Source organism: Pleurodeles waltl, chromosome 3_1 (assembly GCF_031143425.1).
Source record: "Pleurodeles waltl isolate 20211129_DDA chromosome 3_1, aPleWal1.hap1.20221129, whole genome shotgun sequence".
Lineage (NCBI taxonomy): Eukaryota > Metazoa > Chordata > Amphibia > Caudata > Salamandridae > Pleurodeles > Pleurodeles waltl.
Window position 1 is genome coordinate 705,207,987 of NC_090440.1, and position 22,214 is coordinate 705,230,200.

The 22,214-nt window shown below is 47.6% G+C and overlaps 1 protein-coding gene across 3 annotated transcripts in view; it reads left to right on the top strand.

Moving 5' to 3' along the window:
• Positions 1 to 22,214, top strand: part of HPCA (hippocalcin) — a 133,261-nt gene that overhangs the window by 39,380 nt on the left and 71,667 nt on the right. For all 3 annotated transcript variants that reach the window (XM_069223399.1, XM_069223400.1, XM_069223401.1), the window contains exon 3: positions 15,029 to 15,426. In XM_069223399.1, coding sequence (XP_069079500.1) covers positions 15,049 to 15,426 — 378 coding nt within the window. In that variant the 5' untranslated portion in view covers positions 15,029 to 15,048. The remainder of the gene's footprint in view (positions 1 to 15,028; positions 15,427 to 22,214) is intronic.

Below are 22,214 nucleotides of genomic sequence, written 5' to 3' on the forward strand. Positions count from 1 at the left end.
CATGCGTGCGGGTGAGAGTTGTTTATGTGAGAGAGCGTGTGTATGGGCGAATGTTTGGGTATATGTAAGCATGTCTGTGTGAGTGAAAGTAGAGGTCACATGGCGTGTGACGTCACTTCCGCTGGTATAGGGATGCTAAGACTCTGGATCCAACGCTAGTCCTTCTGTGATATCGCTGGAACTGTACACTCTAGGAAGATAGTTCCAACTTTTCCAGAATGTGGGTACCCTCGTCCGATCCGTGGATCTGAGCCCCACATCCGAGTGTTAAGGCGTATTGTATTGCCTTCTTATCCATCATGGAGTGTAATAAAAATTGGAGAGGGGGACTTGAAAGCCTGGGTTGGTGAAGTGCGGGCTCACTCTTGATGTTGAAGACGATGGAATAAGTCCTCGAGGCGCTCTAGAACCCCTGATCGATACCTCTTTGGCAGCTGGTTTGTGGTGACTTTGTGGCTCCTGGGTAGGTGCAGTCCATCGAGCTGTTGCTTCCAGTCAGCTGGGCTTTCTACAGCTCTTCCTATGGATTACTTCATTTGTACTCGTAGATGCAGTCCGCGTCCTTGGATATACTGGAAAGTTTTTACTTTCATAGCACTCCATCAAAGTGCATCCGCAGGCAATTCCGGACTTCGGCCTAGTCTGGCGGGTGAGTAGAAGTCCAGCAGGGAAGCTGTCCCTGGTCCTGTAGTTTTCTTTCCTGCACAGCTGAGGAGGCCTTTTCTGTGTTAATGGTGAGCCACAGACTGCCTCGAGAGACTCAGCGCTTACTGCCCGCTCAAGGCCTTTGACCTCGTACTGAGACCTGCATCTGCTTCCCTTGCCACCTAAGACGGCCGCAACGCAGGAATTTGGTAATGGCGAATTTCTTCTGTGGCATTTGAACCAACCCTGGGACAAAATAAACGGAGTAGAAATCCTCCCGTGCTGTCCAGAGAAAAACGTTTCATGGCGGGATACGCGAAACTTGTGTGTAGTGGGCCCGACATTTGTCTGACCTTAATCCACATTCTACAGAATCAGAACATACGTGCAAATCCCAGGCATGTTGAAAACAAAGGACCCCGTTGTGATATTGGGCAGGCCTGTAGGGAGCCGGTGGCTGCCCATTCTAAGGGGGTCGGTAGAAAGATCTGTCCCCGGACTACAATTACGCTAACACCCTTGTCAGTTACTGCATACCCAGGGGTCAGCAGGCACTCACTTTAGAAAGTGGGTTCCCTTTTGATTCCCCTCTGGCACCTGATGTAGGCAAAGACCAGTCTCAAAATTGCCCTCCTATGATTGAGAGGCTTGCTGTAGGAAATACACCAGACTTTCTATCAAAGGCACAAGGAGAAGGGCGTCCAAGCTTTCCAAAGCCACAGAGGGTTTTTATCCCAGCGACATTGAGTGCATCACCGCTGTTGTATCGACTGCACAGTTGGGCCTGCATTACTGCAGATGCAGGGCACCCCCTCTACTATGTTGCTGGGTTTTGATTTGCTCTAGAAGATTTGTCTGCTCTTTATTCCTTATCTGTGCAGATGTTTCCTGAGCACAGATTCACAAAGAAGCCCTTGGCACAGACACGTGCACAGATTGCCAGTCGGACTTTGCTCTTTTGGGGGCAGATGGTAGTTTTTGTGCTTTTTCCAGTGACCTCATTCCTTTGAGGAAGCAAGAGATGGGGGTCTTGATTCCAACCTGGATAAACCCTGCCTGCCCTCGGTGCCTGGGATTATGGAATTAGGCCAGCAGGAGCCAGGCCCAGTAGGAGGGTATAGAGTATGCACCCTGCACGGGGGTGTGGGGGAGGGGTGGTGCTTGGAGGGATGTAGAGCGCTGTGCACATTGGCCGCTGGTGTGGAGGCTCACTCTGAGAATACGCAGACTGAATGAGCACTGCGTTGACTCTAGTTTTAGATAAAATAATTTCTCTAGCATTTCAAAACAGAACACTTACCTGGAACAAAGCTTTACAAGGGAAGCTTTGAAAGGCTATAGAGATGTATACCCAACTTCTCAGCCTGGAGCAATTGTCAGGGCATACACAGTCCAAACACACAGGGACTGATTATGACTTTGGTGGATGGTTGACACCGTCTGCTGAACCTCCGACTGGGAGGTTGCCACCATAGTGGCTACCTCCCCGCCGGCCCCATTAAGAGTTTCCTGTTAGCTCTGTGGGCGGAAACATGAGTTTCTGCCTGCTGGCCTAGCGGGAAACAGCCTACAGCATTGTCTCTGGCTCATAATCAAGTCAGCGGCAATGCTGTAGAGCGCAGTGTGCACCAGCACCCTCCTAGCAACGCAGACCGTGAACATTGCGAAGGTGCTGCCTGGAGGGGGGGTGCTGCACAGTCCATGCCAAGTGAATGTGCAGTGCAGGAGGATCCTGGGGTCCCCTGCACCCGTTCTCCGCTAGCATTTTCATGGCAGTGGTACCGCCATGAAACCGCTGGCGGAGAAGGGGGGGGGTCATAATCCCCAGGGCAGCGCTGCAGGCAGTGCTGCCCTTGTGGATTAGGACCACCGCCCAATCGCCTGAATCCCTGATCTTGGCAGAGCTGGCGATTCCGTGGTGGCCCGACCGCCAGGGTTGTAATGTGGCGGTCAGACCACCGCATTGGCGGCGGTCCAACCGCCATCCACGTGTCTGGCGGTCTATTGACTACCAGACTTGTAATGAGGCCCATAACGATAAGAAGGTTAATCAGTCTCTGCATCTCCAATCCCTCGTCATGCAATAAATATAATTACTTAAATGCAGAATGATTTTCACTATGGATTGGTCACTGAATCTACTACAGTTTCTTCTGAAATGATCCACGATTGAAACCTAAATGGGGGAGGGGGAAGAGGGGAGCACACTGACTGACATACAAGCACACCACTTGAAATTGCCAAAATGCATTGTGGTAAACACAGTGATTGCTAACACTCACTTCATTTGTTAGTCTTTAGTTTTCAACATTGTTGGTATAGCCAGCACAAGAATCTTGGCCTAGATTTCAATGCTGGTCTTTCGTTGACCCCAGTGATCTTATTTGTGACTACAGCGGAGTTTTTATATATTTTTGAAGAATTTATCCTCTGGTAAACTTTTCACCTAAAAGTCAGTCAATAATGCTATCTGTTATTGAGCATTTTTAGCCTTCCTATCCATTGCTGTGATTAGAAGACTTTCAGAACGCTGCTGCATAACTGAGTTTTTCAGCCTGGACACAAGGGGGCAGACTTGGCCTGCACATGCTTCTTGCAGTTGCTACTGTATGCTAGCAGATCATATTGAAGTTCCTCTGCTTTGGCCCACAGAGTAACTCTTGATCTCTGTCTTCTATTCTCATGCTTAAAATCTCCCACCAACTGCCCGCTGATCATTTGCTGCAATAGTTGCACCACAAAGCATGAGAACCCTAAACGCAAGAACCATCTTGTTCTGTTCAAGAAGCAAAATTAGGGGGCAACGCGGCCGTGGAGTTCAGTTTGAAAAATATTTACAGCCAGAGGTAAGAGACCTTTGTCTTTCAAGAGGGACTAACGTGCTGCAGCCCGCAGTCCGTTTCATCTAGTAATTTGGATTGATATGCAGAGAATCGCATGAGGTGACCGATTACAGGCTCTAAAATAAAATATATAAATAAGAAAATCTATTAAAATCAATTATGAAACAACAATACCAACAGGTACAAAAATTTAAAATGTCTGATGAAATCAGGGCTACAGAACAAACCAGCAGGATATTAGACACATGCCAACAATCAATCCCTTTGCAGCTAAAACATAGCATCTTGATTACTTTAGAAGCGGATACCTTTTCAAGACATTTTAGAATTAGAATATAGAGAAACAATGATGCCATGTAAACCTTTATTAAAATTGTTCCAAAGTCTAAGTGCCAGCTTATTTTATAGTTTTTTTTTTTATATCACAACCTTAGGCAGACACAAGGTATAGCCTCTTCAGCAGTTTGTGAAAATGGTGGGAAAAACGCCGGGGCCCAACTACCAGGGATTTCCTATCGGACTCTTGCTTCCAAAAAGAAAAATATATCACATATTATTACAAGATAGAGATAGGGCCAGAACTTAAATGTAAAGTTACTGCCAGGTACACAGAAATGCCTCGGATCGCATAAAGTCTTACTGTGCGTACGTATTGTAGTAAATAAACAATCAGCGAACTACTCAAGATATCCAGGGGTAACTTATATGTACTTTGTATTATCTTTGTACTTGCGTGCTGCCCCTATCTGTTGACTTCCGATATCGTAGTTTTGCCATCGGACTGAGCTTTGAAATATTTGCCAAGACCTTGCTTAGGGTGAACTGTATTTTTTTTTTTTTTTTGCAAGGTTGTAAACGCCTATAATCTCTGTCACAGAATCACTGGCGGAAGAACGTAACCTTGTCCACATTGGTGAAACCTGGCGTCCAGTCTCCTAGCAACATTAAGCACAGCACCATCGAAACGGGCCTCTAAGGCACGCGCGTATTTATACCATCTAAAATAATTCCAATGGTGCTACTTGGGAGCGCATATAGCTTTTTGAGTAGTTTATCTGCGGCATTAATATACATCTCCATGTGGTCCTGATGTGACCACTGGCGCAATGAGACTGTACCAATGCCACTGCGCCAGATCTTCGGCTCTGGAATTGAAATTGTACACTCTTTGTTACATTTACCTCGACCTCGGAGGATGGTTTATGATGGGAGGCACTGATGAACCATTAAGATTCCCTAGTTTCTAGAGCAGGCGTTCAATCCCTTTTTGTGGCCATTTAGAACGAATGGTAGAAGGATCGTGACGGACGAAAAGCAGAATTTCAGTTTAGTCAGCATTTTAAGTGTAGCCTGTTGTTGTGCATCCCTCTCTATCAGGGTCGGATTGGGATCATAATTAGGCACGAGCAGTCCCCAAAAAAGTGGCCCGCATTTCTGGACAGCTCCCTTTCATGAACTACTGGTTGCTTAGTCTCACTAGAAAGTGTTTTAGAGGCATGTGACCGGGCGGGGTTCAGGTGAAGGACACAGCTGCTATTGCTCCAGTAACAGAGAGGTGGAGGCCAAAGGACACAAAATCACCTTGTCGTCACCTTCCAGCCCACCATAATATCAGGGCGATTTCGTAGCAGGGGATGGGTTAAGAAAAACATATTACTGCTTCTCTATGGGACTGAGGTGAAAATGACCCAGTGGTCACAAAATCACCTGCCTGCCCCCTCTTCTCCAGGGAGGCCTTGCATACAGCCATGCCCTGAATGTAATGGCCCAGTGGGGACCGGGCCAGAGAAAAGAGATTGCTTCTGGGCGTGGCGGTCCCTCAGGGAGCCGAGGTGAGAATGGCCTGAGGGCAATAGCAATACCTGGCCCCTAGCCATCTCAGGCTAACCCCTCCCGCGCCCATCAGATCCTGAAGAATGATGATAGCCTGGCAGGGGAGTAATAATACAAATGGCATGCCCTGGGCCGGTTGACAGAGGCCCTAATAAAAAACTGGCCCATAGGTCATCCTTAGGCATCGGCCCATCAGCCAATGCCCAACTGCCCGCCTTACCAATCTGACCCTGCTCTCTATAGTTCACATACACATGTTGTCACCTTACTGAAGACACTCTAAGAAGCACTGCAGGGTCCGGGTGTCGTCTGCATACACTGAGGGCCCTCATTATGAGTCTGGCGGTCCTTGGACTGCCAGACTTGCGGTGGCGGTCTTACCTCCGCGGGACCAGCGGTGAGGACCGCCATATTATGACTGGTGGTTTTGCTGAAACAAAACCACTGAAACGCCGCCTGTACCGCCAGGGCGGTCGGACCGCTGGGGCGGAAGTGAGCACCTCCGGCGGTAGCTGTAATACCGCCATTAGTATTACGACTCAGCAGACTGCCAGCATTTTCGTTGCAGTCACACAGCCACGAAAGTGCTGGTGGTCATGCACCCGGCAACAGGAATCTCTATTTCTGTCACCAGCAGACACACCCCCACAGGACCACACACACCTACATTCATGCACCCCCACTCATCTACGCACTCGCTTACATACACCCCCACACACTCACACCCAAACACGCACTCAGATGCACCCATTCACTCGCACACATGTACTCGGACACATACACTCGCATGCACACACTCAAACTAACACATACACTTGCATTCAAACTGACACACCCTTGCCCCTCTCTGCATTCACACAAACATATACGCACTCACACACCCACACAACACCCCTCCGGCTTACACCCACTCACAAACGCAGACACCCTCTGTAAGGAAATGCCTCCTTGGCATGGTTACCCCCTGACTTTTTGCCTTTGCTGATGCCAAGTTAGGATTTGAAAGTTTGCTGAGGCCTGCTAACCAGGCCCCAGCACCAGTGTTCTTTCCCTAACCTGTACCTTTTGTCTCCACAATTGGCACACCCTGGCATCCAGGTAAGTCCCTTGTAACTGGTACCCCTGGTACCAAGGGCCCTGGTGCCAGGGAAGGTCTCTAAGGGCTGCACCATGTCTTATGCCACCCCGGGGACCCCTCACTCAGCACAGACACACTGCTTGCCAACTGGTGTGTGCTGGTGGGGAGAAAATGACTAAGTCGACATGGCACTCCCTTCAGGGTGCCATGCCAACCTCACACTGCCCATGGCATAGATAAGTCACCCCTCTAGCAGGCCTTACAGCCCTAAGGCAGGGTGCACTATACCATAGGTGAGGGCATAGGTGCATGAGCACTATGCCCCTACAGTGTCTAAGCAAAACCTTAGACATTGTAAGTGCAGGGTAGCCATAAGAGTATATGGTCTGGGAGTCTGTCATACACGAACTCCACAGCACCATAATGGCTACACTGAAAACTGGGAAGTTTGGTATCAAACTTCTCAGCACAATAAATGCACACTGATGCCAGTGTACATTTTATTGTGAAATACACTCCAGAGGGCATCTTGGAGATGCCCCCTGAAAACATACCCGACTTCCAGTGTGGGCTGACTAGTTTTACCAGCCTGCCACACACCAGACATGTTGCTGGCCACATGGGGAGAGTGCCTTTGTCACTCTGTGGCTAGTAACAAAGCCTGTACTGGGTGGAGGTGCTTCTCACCTCCCCCTGCAGGAAATGTAACACCTGGCGGTGAGCCTCAAAGGCTCACCCCCTTTGTTACAGCGCATCAGGGCATCCCAGCTAGTGGAGATGCCCGCCCCTCCTGCCACTGCCCCCACTTTTGGTGGCATGGCTGGAGGAGATAATGAGGAAAGCAAGGAGTCACCACCCCCCCCAGTCAAGACAGCCCCTAAGGTGTCCTGAGCTGAGGTGACTCTGACTTTTAGAAATCTTCCATCTTACAGATGGGGGATTCCCCCAATAGGATTAGGGATGTGCCCCCCTCCCCTCAGGGAGGAGGCACAAAGAGGGTGTAGCCACCCTCAGGGCTAGTAGCCATTGGCTACTAACCCCCCAGACCTAAATACCCCCCTAAATTGAGTATTTAGGGGCCCCCAGAACCTAGGAAAACAGATTCCTGCAACCTGAAGATGAAGAAGGACTGCTGACCTGAAGCCCTGCAGAGAAGACGGAGACACCAACTGCTTTGGCCCCAGCCCTACCGGCCTGTCTCCCCACTTCAAGAAAAACTGCAACAGCGAAGCGTCCCCCAGGGTCCAGCGACCTCTGAAGCCTCAGAGGACTACCCTGCATCTAAAAGGACCAAGAACTCTCGAGGACAGCGGCCCTGTTCCACAAAGACTACAACTTTGCAACAAAGAAGCAACTTTTAAAGACCACACGTTTCCCGCCGGAAGCGTGAGACTTTCCACTCTGCACCCGACGCCCCCGGCTCCACCTGCAGAGAACCTACACTACAGGGAGGACTCCCCGGCGACTGCGACCCTGTGAGTAGCCAGAGTTGACCCCCCTGAGTCCCCCCCAGCGACGCCTGCAGAGGGAATCCAGAGGCTCCCCCTGACCGCGACTGCCTGCTTCTAAGAACCCGACGCCTGGTAAAGACACTGCACCCACAGCCCCCAGGACCTGAAGGACCCGACCTCCAGTGCAGAAGCGACCCCCAGGTGGCCCTCTCCCTTGCCCCCCTTGCCTGCCTGCTTTGCTGAAGAGACCCCTGGGTCTCCCATTGAAACCTATTGCAAACCCGATGCCTGTTTGCACTCTGCACCCGGCCGCCCCTGTGCCGCTGAGGGTGTACTTTCTGTGCTGACTTGTGTCCCCCCCGGTGCCCTACAAAACCCCCTGGTCTGCCCTCTGAAGTTGCGAGTACCTACCTGCTGGCAGACTGGAACCGGGGCACACCCTTCTCCATTGAAGCCTATGCGTTTTGGGCACCAGTTTGACCTCTGCACCTGACCGGCCCTGAGCTGCTGGTGTGGTAACTTTAGGGTTGCCCTGAACCCCCAACGGTGGGCTACCTTGGACCCAACTTTGAACCCTGTAGGTGGTTTACTTACCTGCAAAACTAACCAATACTTACCTCCCCTAGGAACTGTTGAAAATTGCACTGTCTAGTTTTAAAATAGCTTATTGCCATTTTTGTCAAAACTGTACATGATATTGTGTTGATTCAAAGTTCCTAAGGTACCTGAGTGAAATACCTTTCATTTGAAGTATTGTTTGTAAATCTTGAACCTGTGGTTCTTAAAATAAACTAAGAAAATATATTTTTCTATTTAAAAACCTATTGGCCTGGAATTGTCTTTGAGTGTGTGTTCCTCATTTATTGCCTGTGTGTGTACAACAAATGCTTAACACTACCCTCTGATAAGCCTACTGCTCGACCACACTACCACAAAATAGAGCATTTGAATTATCTCTTTTTGCCACTATCTTATCTCTAAGGGGAACCCTTGGACTCTGTGCATGCTATTTCTTACTTTGAAATAGTACATACAGAGCCAACTTCCTACACCCTCCCTCCCCCCGCATTCATACATGCACCCAGACTCCCCCTCACACCCCTTTCGGATGATCAACTTACCTGCTTCGGCGAGGCGGCCGTCCAGGAGGGGACGGGTCCTGGCGCTTTCCAGCACTGCATCGGCGCGCAGGAAACCGTATTACAGATTGTAATTTGGGGGGCGGCGTCCTGTTGGTGTGGCGGTGCCAGTGGTGGAAAGTTCCTCTATGATGACATCAGCCAAAAACAGCACGTTGTCGTAATAGGGTGGTCTTTGGACCGCCAGCACTGACGGTCTTTTGGCGCCCGCGACTTCGCGGTCTTTCAAAAAGACAGCTAAAGTCGTAATGAGCACCTAAATCTGTAACTATAACCTATACTGCAAAGTCAAAGGCAGCACATAATAGCTGCAAGCAGGAGCAGGGGTCTAGACCTTATAGATTCCCACAATTGTGGGGACATAACATTGCCAAGCACATTGTTGGTTTCTCATGTAAAGAAGCCAATTGAGAATTTTACCCGCTACTCTTAATCAAAATGCTCGATCTGATCCAATAGAAAATAGGGTGTAAAAAACATGCAGAGATATCTAAGGAGCAGCTTACCTACCTCTGTCTCTAATTTAGCAGACATCCAGAAACTGTCCATTATTCCATTCCTCAAATGGGTGCCACCCCTGGAGTCCACAGCAGGTTGCCATGTTCAAAATAACCTGCTTCAATATACATACACAGTGATCTCAGTGTCTATAAATTCACCAATAAAAGACCGAGTGAATACAGAACAATAAAGCCTAGCCGAAGAATCGGGCTGGATCAGCACCGGGGTAGCACTGCAGCTTTTTGTGTCTCTAGTAGTTGCCTCTCTGTCAGGAGGCGTCAGTTACCATCATTATCTTCCACCTCTGCCACAAAACATATTTTTAAAAAGGGCTACAGGTAAAGCATCAGAGGCTCTTATTAACGCCTAAGCGCAGCTATGTTTAATATCGCCTGATGCCTCTATCTCATCTCTGTACAAGCAGACTAAAGAGACGTACAACCCCAGGAAGCCTCCTCGATTATCTTTGCACATTTAAAACCTTTCTGCATGACTGAGGGCTCTTGGTCCGTTCTAGATGACTGAGGGCCCTTGGTCCATTCTACATGACTGAGGGCTCTTGGTCCATTCTACATGACTGAGGGCTCTTGGTCCATTCTACATGACTGAGGGCTATTGGTCCATTTTGCATGACTGAGGGCCCTTGGTACATTCTGCATGACTGAGGGCCCTTGGTACATTCTGCATGACTGAGGGCCCTTGGTACATTCTGCATGACTGAGGGCCCTTGGTACATTCTGCACTACTGAGTGTCCCTTGGTACATTCTGCACTACTGAGTGTCCCTTGGTACATTCTGCACTACTGAGTGTCCCTTGGTACATTCTGCACTACTGAGTGTCCCTTGGTACATTCTGCACTACTGAGTGTCCCTTGGTACATTCTGCACTACTGAGTGTCCCTTGGTACATTCTGCACTACTGAGTGTCCCTTGGTACATTCTGCACTACTGAGTGTCCCTTGGTACATTCTGCACTACTGAGTGTCCCTTGGTACATGCTGCATGACTGACGGCCCTTGGTACATTCTGCATGACTGAGGGCCCCTTGGTACGTTCTGCATGACTGAGGACCCTTTGGTTCGTTCTGCGTGACTGATAATTCTTTGGTACCTTCTGCACGACTGAGGGTCCCTTGGTACATTGTGCATAACTAAGGGTCCCTTAGTACATTCTGCATTGACTGAGGACCCCTTGGTACATTGTGCATGACTGATGGTTCTTTGGTACATTCTGCATGACTGAGGGCCCCTTGGTACATTCTGCATGACTAGGGGCCACTTGGTACATTTTGCATGACTGAGGGTCCCTTGGTACATTGTGCATAACTAAGGATCCCTTAGTACATTCTGCATTGACTGAGGACCCCTTGGTACATTGTGCATGACTGATGGTTCTTTGGTACATTCTGCATGACTGAGGGCCCCTTGGTACATTCTGCATGACTAGGGGCCACTTGGTACATTTTGCATGACTGAGGGTCCCTTGGTACATTGTGCATAACTAAGGATCCCTTAGTACATTCTGCATTGACTGAGGGCCCCTTGGTACATTCTGCAGTGTAACCTGTGGTGCTTTTTATACTTCACATTCCTTGTTTTCCTGTAGATCAGAGGTCTTCAAACTGGGGGGCAGGCCCCCATAGGGGGAGGCTCAAGTGATCAGGGGGGTGGGGGGGTGCAGGGTCTAGCCAAAAGAAGCATTATACAGGTAACGGGGCTTTACTATAAGCAGAAGCATGTTTTTGCATTTTTTTAAAGGTAAAAGTACACAACTTCAATGTTTAAATAGGTCTAGACATATTTAAACATTGCCATCTTTATAAAATAATTGTGAAACATTCTGAGGGGGGGCAATGATTTCTATTTTTCAACTGGGGGGCCGCGGCGATAAGACGTTTGGCGACCACTGTTCTAGATATACCCGATCGTTCTCTTTTAACCCCATAACTCTTGAGAAGAGCCATATTCTTCGATGCTTTCCTGGAGGATATTTTATTTCTTTTGCAGCGTGGTGAGAAGTCAAGTGTCACGTCAATTTTAGAATTGAAATCATTCAACCAAAGCGTGAGTTTTTGCAATGTCAAGATGTGTCAGGGCGATATGAACACCTATTACAATTACCGCTAGAAAAGGTTTTACAATTGCCAACCAGACCATAACTGGTTTACATTTCCTTAAAACATTAACCAGTTTACGATCCACTGCATAGGGCCGTAGAATGGCCAGATCACTATATAGGAGCAATCGATAATTCATGAGATGAAATATCAAAATCTTCTTACCAGATCCAAATAGTGTAACTTCTGTCCCACTGCATACAGCTGACAACCCACTGATATCATTAAATCTAAAAAAACAAAAACCTTTAACATGAAGACCGAACTGCCCCCAAAATAAATACCTTCCTTTCCACCTGCAAAGCGTCTTCACTAAAAGCTCAGGAATGTTCGTGGTCAGTTTCCATTTAGGAGTCATCTGACGAGAGCAGAGGGCACTGTATTCGTGGCAGCAGCATGGTGTGGCTGTCACAGAAGGGAATAGGTTGACTGTTGAAGGCAGTGGCGAATACCTTGTTCGCTAAGGCCAGATTACATCAGAATTGACTGATATAGCGGGGGATTCCCTACTGTAAGGACACAGGCGAGGAAGGAAGGCAGGAATAGCTTCCTGAAGTGCTCCTTTTGATTTCGATGCATCAGCCTCAAGTTCCAATTTCCTTATCAAGGACAGTCAGGCCCTTAGTACAAGTTGGCAGGGACTTGGTGCAGAAATTCCCGGGGACCGGAAGCTATGGATCCGGCTGGTATACCCTCCACAAATTCCAGCAATCATGGGATGTGTCCACAGAATGGGGAATAACTGCTCACTACAGAAGATACCAGGAGCTTTGCTAAATAGTTCGAACTGAGGAAAAGTGACCGCGGTGACCAGGGAAGGGGTGCGGTGCCAGTTCACACAGTGTCCCACAGTATCTGCTCACTTTACACTGTCTCCTGGTGAAGAACTGATATCCCACAGTAATTCAATGCCCCGGACTGAGTGTTGCCAGACTGGGCGATTTACCACACAAATGGGCAACATTTTTATTATTTGTACAGGAAAAAGCACCACTGGCAGGCACAGTCGACTGATTGGGCTGGATTATAATGTGTAATACTTAACTCAGTGCATGCCACAAATGGTCCGGGTGGGTCCCTGCTCCAGCGTAAAGTCCACAAGGCAGCGCTACCGATGACAGTATAAGTGGGGCTTGGAAATAAATTAGCCTGTGCTTACTTGGCCAGTTGAATCACCAGGTGCCCTGATTCGGACCAATAGATCTGCATCACCCCAAGTTTTCACCCGCCCCAGCAAAGTGCGCAGCGCCTCTAGTCAGATATTGAGAGAAGAAGCGAGCTGCGGTGTATCGTGCGCTGCACAGGCCTCACTGACTGATAGTAAGTAATGCGATTTAATTCGTACCTGCAATGGAATTGAAATGTTTGTCTAAGTTGGGCACGGGTATTTAACTAATGGAGCTACAAACAATCTTCAGATGTTGTGCCAGAGATTCATTTCCATCTTTTTCATAGTATTTACCTCCACTTATTGGTGGTAGAGATGGCCGACCTGTCAGAATCAGCACAGCAAAACTTCAGTTGCTTTCTACAACTGCAGATCAACATTTTATTCAACGCACGCAGGAGTTACTTATTCAGCATGTATTGTCTTCAGTGAATTTCGGTTACCATGCTCCTCTAAATTGAGCCCTTAGTTTCTGCCATTGTGGTGGCCTGGAATGGAACACGGCAGCACGAAACCCGGTGAGCGCCGATGAATGCCACCATCTTGGGAGAAGTTATCTTCCATTTCTGCCCTTCTTGCTCTGAGTCACAACCTAATGATGAACATGTCCAAGTCCACCAAAAAGGATGCTCGAGCCCACCACCTGCAACCTCCTGCACAAACGCCAATAGTCAAGGTACATTATCACAAGCGACTGGTGATGTTAGGCTGCTAATGTATATAAAGTACTTAAATGTTTACACTAATGTTATGATTTAAAGCACAGTTAATGCACATGCAGCAATCAATAAACTACTTGGTAATTCAACTCGTGATTTAGCCAAAGTGTGCATTCAGCAGCCCTGTCTCCCTATCGAGTGTCCGCTATCTGTGTAAGCCCCTAGTAGTCTCCTTTTCCCTTCCCCCTGTGACACCCATGTTTCATCTGCTCCCCTTCATCCCTCTCCCCACCGCCAAATCCCCAGTAGGCTTCATTGGACATCGTTCTCCTCAATGCAGTCTTTTAATTCTCCCAAGTGAACTCCTTGATCCTTGCTTCCTGAACCTGCCAAGCCCCATCTGACGCCCCTCTGACTTTATTCCACTACAGTTACCGGGCTTCTCATGGCACCCTATGCCTTTGGTGCTTTGCCGTTGGTAACACCTGTTGGCCCTGGTTACCTCTGCCCATCCCTACCCTTCCCTAACCCCTCCCCCACACAGCGGGTCCTGTGTTCCTTGGTGATCTCCTTAGGTACCTCTGTCCTTCACCCCTGGTTGATTTTGTGCCCCTAGTATCCCCCTTTGCTCTTTTGACTCTCCATGACTTTTGACCTCATCCCTTAGTCCCTCTTTGCCAACAAGCTACTTCATTGCTTACCAGGTGCATGTTTCATAACCCCTTGTGGTCTCCGTATCCCTGGTGACTTGTGTTTCCCTGGCGACCTCCATACCTGCACAGAATGTACATTTTCTAGCTTCTTTAGTCATTCCTTCATCTCCAAAACCCTGCTAACTTCATGGATTTTGACCCAATCATCCATGGTGACCTACTTCTTCCCAGGTATTTTTTTTTTTTTTTAATGAATTGTGAATGTACGCTCTTTTCCCTCTGTCCCTCGCCACGTGTAACACCTGTACTTTCTCATTTACAGACAAATCCTCCCTTTGTTAATCCTGGTCCTTACCCCTTTCTTATAACTTACCCACTGATGCTTCTAATTCTGGTCATTGACCTGCCCATCACCCCTGTTGAGATAAGCAGGTATTTGTTTTGACCCAGATCACCTACTGCCCTGATGACCTATCATGCTCTTTATTGTTTACCCATGCTCTGCCCTAGTCACTTCCTCAGCCTATTGACTGCTGAGAGTCTCTTTTCTTTGGCACTAATCATCACCTCTTCCACCCCCACCCCCCGATAATATCTGTTCTAGTTCCATCTGGCCCTGGGCACTTACTATTAATTCACTGTAGGCAGTTTCTGACTTTTGCCACCTCTGTCAGTTTTTGCCAAACCTGTATTGAAGTCTGATCTTCTATTCTCTGTTCCTGACTGCTGCCTTGTCCCCACAGCCATGGTGACCTTTTCTCCCTCACTTACCGTTTTTTAAAGTCTGTTCTTACTGGCATCTGTTACCTCTGCCATGGTGACTTCCTCTGGCTGCATACAGCTTGGAGCTCACCTCTCGTCACCTTCCTTCTCCTGGTCACTGCTCTGATCCCCGTCTGCGCTCACCTTTGACCCTCTTGTTTTCCCTCTCATCCTTTGCAGCTTGGAACCAGCTCCTCATCATGGGCAAGCAGAACAGCAAACTGCGGCCGGAGATGCTACAGGACCTGCGAGAGAACACCGAGTTCTCGGACCATGAGCTACAGGAGTGGTACAAGGGCTTCCTCAAAGACTGTCCTTCAGGCATCCTGAATGTGGAAGAGTTCAAAAAAATCTATGCCAACTTCTTCCCTTACGGTGATGCCTCAAAGTTCGCAGAGCATGTCTTCCGCACCTTCGACACCAATGGTGATGGGACCATTGACTTTCGGGAGTTTATCATTGCCCTGAGTGTCACTTCCCGGGGCAAACTAGAGCAGAAGCTCAAGTGGGCATTCAGTATGTACGACCTGGATGGCAACGGGTACATCAGCCGGGACGAGATGCTGGAGATTGTGCAGGTAACTGTGTCCGAAGCTGCTGTGGGATTTGTATAAGTGATTTACAGAGTAGCTACTGGCAGAGAACTGAACCTTGCATATTGTGCCTAGTCACGTAACATAGCCTGCAGTATTGGGTCCAGATTGATAAATGAACCAGTGATGTGAACGGGCAGACAGGTAACCAACTTCAGCTAGAAGCCTCATTCCGAGGCTAAATTCAATGTTATTACTGCCATACGGGAAAACTGACACCCACTCTTACAGATTGCAAGCAACATTTACTTTACAAAGGGACATACCTCTTTTGATAGTCAGAATATCTCATCTGTGTTATTTTAATGTACTGCACAAATAGAACCCCTTACACCCTGGTTTTAGTTAATTACCTTTTGTTAAACAAGTACACATGAAACAACTATTGACAGTCAACAGGTCTGGCGTGTTCAGTGCTGCTTTTGTTTTCCATGTGTTTTTTGGGAGTTGCTGGGCCTTCACCTATGCAGAATAAAATGCTAAAAGCAAATATTTGTTTGTCTCAGAATGGACATTTCCATAGTAATTGCTTGACTAAAGATAACTACTTGGTGTGCGGATGTGCTCTTGTGCAAGAGCAGAATTCTGTCGCTCACAGTGAAGTTAGCCAGTTGCTGAAGGACGCAGACCCATACAGTATGCTGTAGTGGGCAAAATAAAAATACAAATGACACCACAGACCAGTGGATGTAGAAGGTTGTCTGAAAGCCCTAATAAGTAAGTGTGTTATGCATACGACTTTAATAAAATCAAAGGGTTTTGGCTAACCCCATAACGCAGATGTGCTGAGTACAATATGCTATTACGATCCTTGGTGGGAAGAGGGTGTAAGAGAGACGGAAATCATGGCTCTCTTTTAAGTGATGGACCCTACCACACTCAACAATGGAAATAAATATCATAATACACCATTTATATATATATATATATATATATATATATATATATATATATATATAATATATATATATATGTTCGATGGCATGTGTAGCTGCAGATACACATGCTGTGCACATCCCGCCATCTAGTGTTGGGCTCGGAGTGTTACAAGTTGTTTTTCTTCAAAGAAGTCTTTTCGAGTCACGAGATCGAGGGACTCCTCCCCTTTCGGCTCCATTGCGCATGGGCGTCGACTCCATCTTAGATTGTTTTCTTTCCGCCATCGGGTTCGGACGTGTTCCTCTTCGCTCCGTGTTTCGGTTCAGAAAGTTAGTTAAATCTCGGAAAATTCGACGGTATTGTTTGCGTTCGGGATCGGGTTAGTTAAAACAGATCGACACCGAATTTGGAAGAGCTCCGGTGGCCCTTCGGGGTTTCGATTCCCCGGCGGGGCCTGATCAGCCCGACCTTGTGCGTCTTCAAGGCTAATGGAACGGACCCCATTCCGCTTCTGCCCCGAATGCTACAACAAGTATCCTTACACAGATCAGCATCTGGTCTGTAATTTGTGTTTGTCTCCCGAACACAAAGAGGATACCTGCGAGGCCTGTCGAGCGTTTCGGTCGAGGAAAACGCTAAGAGACCGGAGAGCAAGAAGACTTCAAATGGCGTCGGCAGGACACCAACACTTGGAAGAAGAGGAAACCTTCTCCATCGTGGATTCAGACTCGGACGAAGCCGAAACCGAACAGACGCCGAAAACTGTGAGTAGAACACCCCTGGCCAAAACTCATGGAAAATACATAAAAGCCCAGGGGACGCCACCGCCAGCAGGCCATGGCTTAACCCGAAAATTAGGTGACCGGCCATCGGCACTGAAAAAGGGCATGCACATGTCGAAGTCTTCCGACTCCGGTCGAGATACCGGCACAGACAGGCTCGACCCCAAGACAACGGGTCAGAGCAATCTTGACATCGAGAAACCGGCACCGAGAAATCGGAACACCGAAAGCCAAAAAAGTGTCTTCGGAGCCGAAAAAGACGGTTGAAAAAGTTTTGATACCGAAACATCCGGCTTCGGAGCCGAAACCAAGTTCCTACACTGAGGAGCAGGGACTGTCCTCACAATTGCAAGGACACAAATTTGGCCAAGTGTTAGAAGCTGGGGAGCCAGATTACACGCAAAGAAGGCTCCACATTCAAAAAGAAACAGGGAGAATAAGAACACTCCCTCCAATCCGAATGAAAGGGAAACTTGCTTTCCAAGAGAAAGACAAACAGCCACAAGCAAAGGTGGCAAGACAAGTAACTCCGCCACCATCACCACATCGCTCACCACAACCATCACCAATGGCCACTCCACCAATGATGCAGTCCCCAACGCATACAGGGATGAGCCAAGATGACCCTGACGCATGGGATCTTTATGATGCGCCTGTATCAGATAACAGTCCCGACTGCTACCCAGCGAGGCCATCACCACCTGAGGACAGTACTGCTTACATACAGGTGGTGTCCAGAGCAGCCGCATTTCACAATGTCACCCTGCACGCAGAACCAATTGAAGATGACTTTTTGTTTAATACTCTGTCGTCCACGCATAGTCAGTACCAGAGTCTCCCTATGTTACCGGGAATGTTGAAACACTCCAAACAAGTCTTTCAAGAGCCTGTGAAAGGCAGGGCCATCACTCCGAGGGTGGAAAAAAAGTACACACCATCACCGACAGACCCTGTGTACATCACGCAGCAATTAACACCGGTCTCAGTGGTAGTAGGTGCAGCTCGCAAAAGGGCGAACTCACGCACATCGGGGGATGCACCACCACCCGACAAGGAAAGTCGCAAGTTCGACGCAGCGGGGAAAAGAGTTGCGGCACAGGCAGCCAACCAATGGCGCATTGCCAATTCACAGGCCTTGCTATCAAGATACGATAGAGCTCATTGGGACGAAATGCAACACTTCATCAAGCATTTACCCAAAGAGTTCCAAAAGCGTGCGCAACAAGTGGTGGAAGAAGGTCAGAGTATCTCTAATAACCAGATACTGTCGGCAATGAACGCAGCAGACACAGCGGCAAGAACTGTAAATACAGCGGTCACCATACGGAGACACGCATGGCTACGCACCTCAGGATTCAAGCCAGAAATTCAACAGGCGGTGCTGAATATGCCTTCTAACGGACAGCAGTTGTTTGGGCCGGAAGTAGACATTGCTATTGAAAAACTTAAAAAGGACACAGACACGGCCAAGGCCATGGGCGCACTCTACTCCCCACAGAGCAGAGGCACATTTCGCAAAACACAGTTTAGAGGGGGGGGTTTCGAGGACAAAGCACAGAACCCTCAACCTCACAAACCAGGCCCACATACCAGAGCCAGTATCAGAGGGGAAGTTTTCGGGGACAATACAGAGAGGGACAGTTCCCTAAAACTAGAGGGAAGTTCCAAAGTCCCAAGACACCGCAAAATAAACAGTGACTCCAGTGTCACAAATCCCCAACACATAACACCAGTGGTGGGGAGACTAACAAATTTTTACCAAAACTGGGAGGAAATAACAACAGACACGTGGGTCCTAGCCATTATCCAACATGGTTATTGCATAGAATTCCTACAATTCCCTCTAAATGTCCCACCGAAAACACACAACATGTCCAAACAACACATGGATCTATTACAACTGGAAGTCCAAGCGTTGTTGCAAAAAGACGCAATAGAACTAGTACCAATTCATCAGAAAGGAACGGGTGTTTACTCCCTGTACTTTCTCATACCCAAAAAAGACAAAACTCTAAGACCCATCCTGGATCTCAGAACATTAAACATTTACATCAAATCAGATCACTTTCATATGGTGACACTGCAAGACGTGATCCCATTGCTCAAACAACAAGACTACATGACAACACTAGACCTCAAGGATGCGTATTTCCATACACACATACATCCTTCCCACAGAAAGTACTTAAGGTTTGTAATCCAAGGAGTACATTACCAGTTCAAAGTGTTGCTGTTCGGAATAACAACAGCACCAAGAGTTTTTACAAAATGCCTGGCCGTAGTGGCAGCTCATGTCAGAAGACAGCAAATACATGTGTTCCCGTATCTAGACGATTGGTTAATCAAAACCAATACGCAAGAACGGTGTTTACAACACACAATGTACGTTATAGAAACCCTTCACAAGCTAGGGTTCTCACTCAACTACAACAAATCACACCTACAGCCGTGTCAAACACAACAGTACTTGGGAGCAACAATCAACACAAAAAAAGGGATTGTCACTCCAAGTCCACAAAGGGTACAAGCATTCCAAAACGTAATACAGACCATGCACCCAAACCAAAGGTTCCTGGTAAAATTTGTACTGAAACTACTAGGCATGATGTCCTCATGCATAGCCATTGTCCCAAACGCAAGATTACACATGCGGCCCTTACAACAGAGCCTAGCATCACAATGGTCACAAGCACAGGGTCAACTTCAAGATTTAGTGTTGATAGACCGCCTAACATACACCTCGCTTCAATGGTGGAATACTATAAATTTAAACAAAGGGCGGCCTTTCCAAGACCCAGTGCCTCAATACGTAATCACAACGGATGCTTCCATGGTAGGGTGGGGAGCACACCTCAACCAACACAGCATACAAGGACAATGGGACACTCGGCCGAAACAGCTTCATATAAATCACTTAGAACTACTAGCAGTATTTCTAGCGTTGAAAGCATTTCAACCTCTAATAACCCACAAACACATTCTTGTCAAAACAGACAACATGACAACAATGTATTATCTGAACAAACAGGGAGGGACACACTCGACACCATTGTGTCTCTTAGCTCAAAAGATATGGCATTGGGCGATTCACAACCACATTCGCCTAATAGCGCAGTTCATACCAGGAATTCAAAATCAGTTAGCCGACAATCTCTCTCGGGATCACCAACAGATCCACGAATGGGAAATTCATCCCCAAATACTAAAAACTTACTTCCAAAGATGGGGAACACCGCAAATAGACCTACTTGCAACAAAAGAAAACGCAAAATGCCAAAACTTCGCATCCAGGTACCCACAGGCTCACTCTCAAGGCAATGCGTTATGGATGAGTTGGTCAGGGATATTTGCATACGCTTTTCCCCCTCTCCCACTCCTTCCGTATCTAGTAAACAAATTGAGTCAAAACAAACTCAAACTCATACTGATAGCACCAACTTGGGCACGACAACCTTGGTACACAACACTACTAGACCTGTCAGTAGTGCCTCATATCAAACTGCCAAACAGACCAGATCTGTTAACTCAACACAAACAGCAGATCAGACACCCGAATCCAGCATCGCTCAATCTAGCAATTTGGCTCCTGAAATCTTAGAATTCGGACACCTAGACCTTACACAAGAATGCATGGAGGTCATAAAACAAGCTAGGAAACCAACCACAAGACATTGCTACACAAATAAGTGGAAAAGATTTGTTTATTACTGCCATAATAATCAAATTCAACCATTACACGCATCTGCTAAAAACATCATTAGCTACCTACTACACTTACAAAAGTCCAAGTTAGCTTTTTCATCCATTAAAATACATCTGTCTGCAATTTCGGCTTATCTGCAAATTACGCACTCAACTTCATTATTCAGAATCCCAGTCATAAAAGCATTTATGGAGGGTCTGAAAAGGATTATCCCACCAAGAACACCACCAGTTCCTTCGTGGAACCTCAACATCGTATTAACACGACTCCTAGGTCCACCATTTGAACCCATGCACTCATGTGAAATACAGTACTTAACATGGAAAGTAGCCTTTCTAATAGCTATCACATCTCTCAGAAGAGTAAGTGAAATACAGGCATTTACCATACAAGAACCCTTTATACAAATACACAAACATAAAGGGCCATATTTATACTCTGTTCGCGCCGGATTTGCGTTGTTTTTTTTTACGCAAATTCGACGCAAAACGAACTCCATATTTATACTCTGGCGTTAGACGCGTCTAGCGACAAAGTTCATGGAGTTTGCGTCATTTTTTAGCGTGGACACCTACTTTGCGTTGATGATATGCAAGGTAGGCGTTCCCTTCTAAAAAATGACTCCGAGGCATGTGCGCCGTATTTACACTCCCGGGCAAAAATGACGCCCGGGAGTGGGCGGGTCAAAAAAAATGACGTCCAGCCGCTTTTGCGTCGTTTTTTAGTGCCTGGTCAGGGCAGGCGTTAAGGGACCTGTGGGCTCAGAAGGAGCCCAGAGGTGCCCTCCCATGCCCCCAGGGACACCCCCTGCCACCCTTGCCCACCCCAGGAGGACGCCCAAGGATGGAGGGACCCATCCCAGGGAACTTAAGGTAAGTTCAGGTAACTATTATTATTTTTTTTTTTTTTGTGGCATAGGGGGGCCTGATTTGTGCCCCCCTACATGCCACTATACCCAATGGCCATGCCCAGGGGACATAAGTCCCCTGGGCATGGCCATTGGGCAAGGGGGCATGACTCCTGTCTTTGCGAAGACAGGAGTCATTTCAATGGGGGTTGGGAGTAAAAAAAAATGGCGCAAATCGGGTTGAGGCGAAAATTTTGCCTCAGCCTGACTTGCCCCATTTTTTTACACCCAAGCTCCATATTCCCCTACGCCGGCGCTGCCTGGTGTACGTAATTTTTTTTTACGCACACCAGGCAGCTCCACCGGCTAACGCCGGCTAACGTCATTGAATAAATACGGCGCCCGCATGGCGCTTCAGAATGGCGTTAGCCGGCGTTAGATTGTGCGTCAAAGTATAAATATGGCCCAAAGTTGTTCTACGCACAAATCCAAAATTCTTACCTAAAGTCATTTCGCCGTTCCACTTAAATCAAACAGTGGAACTCCCAGTGTTCTTTCCAGA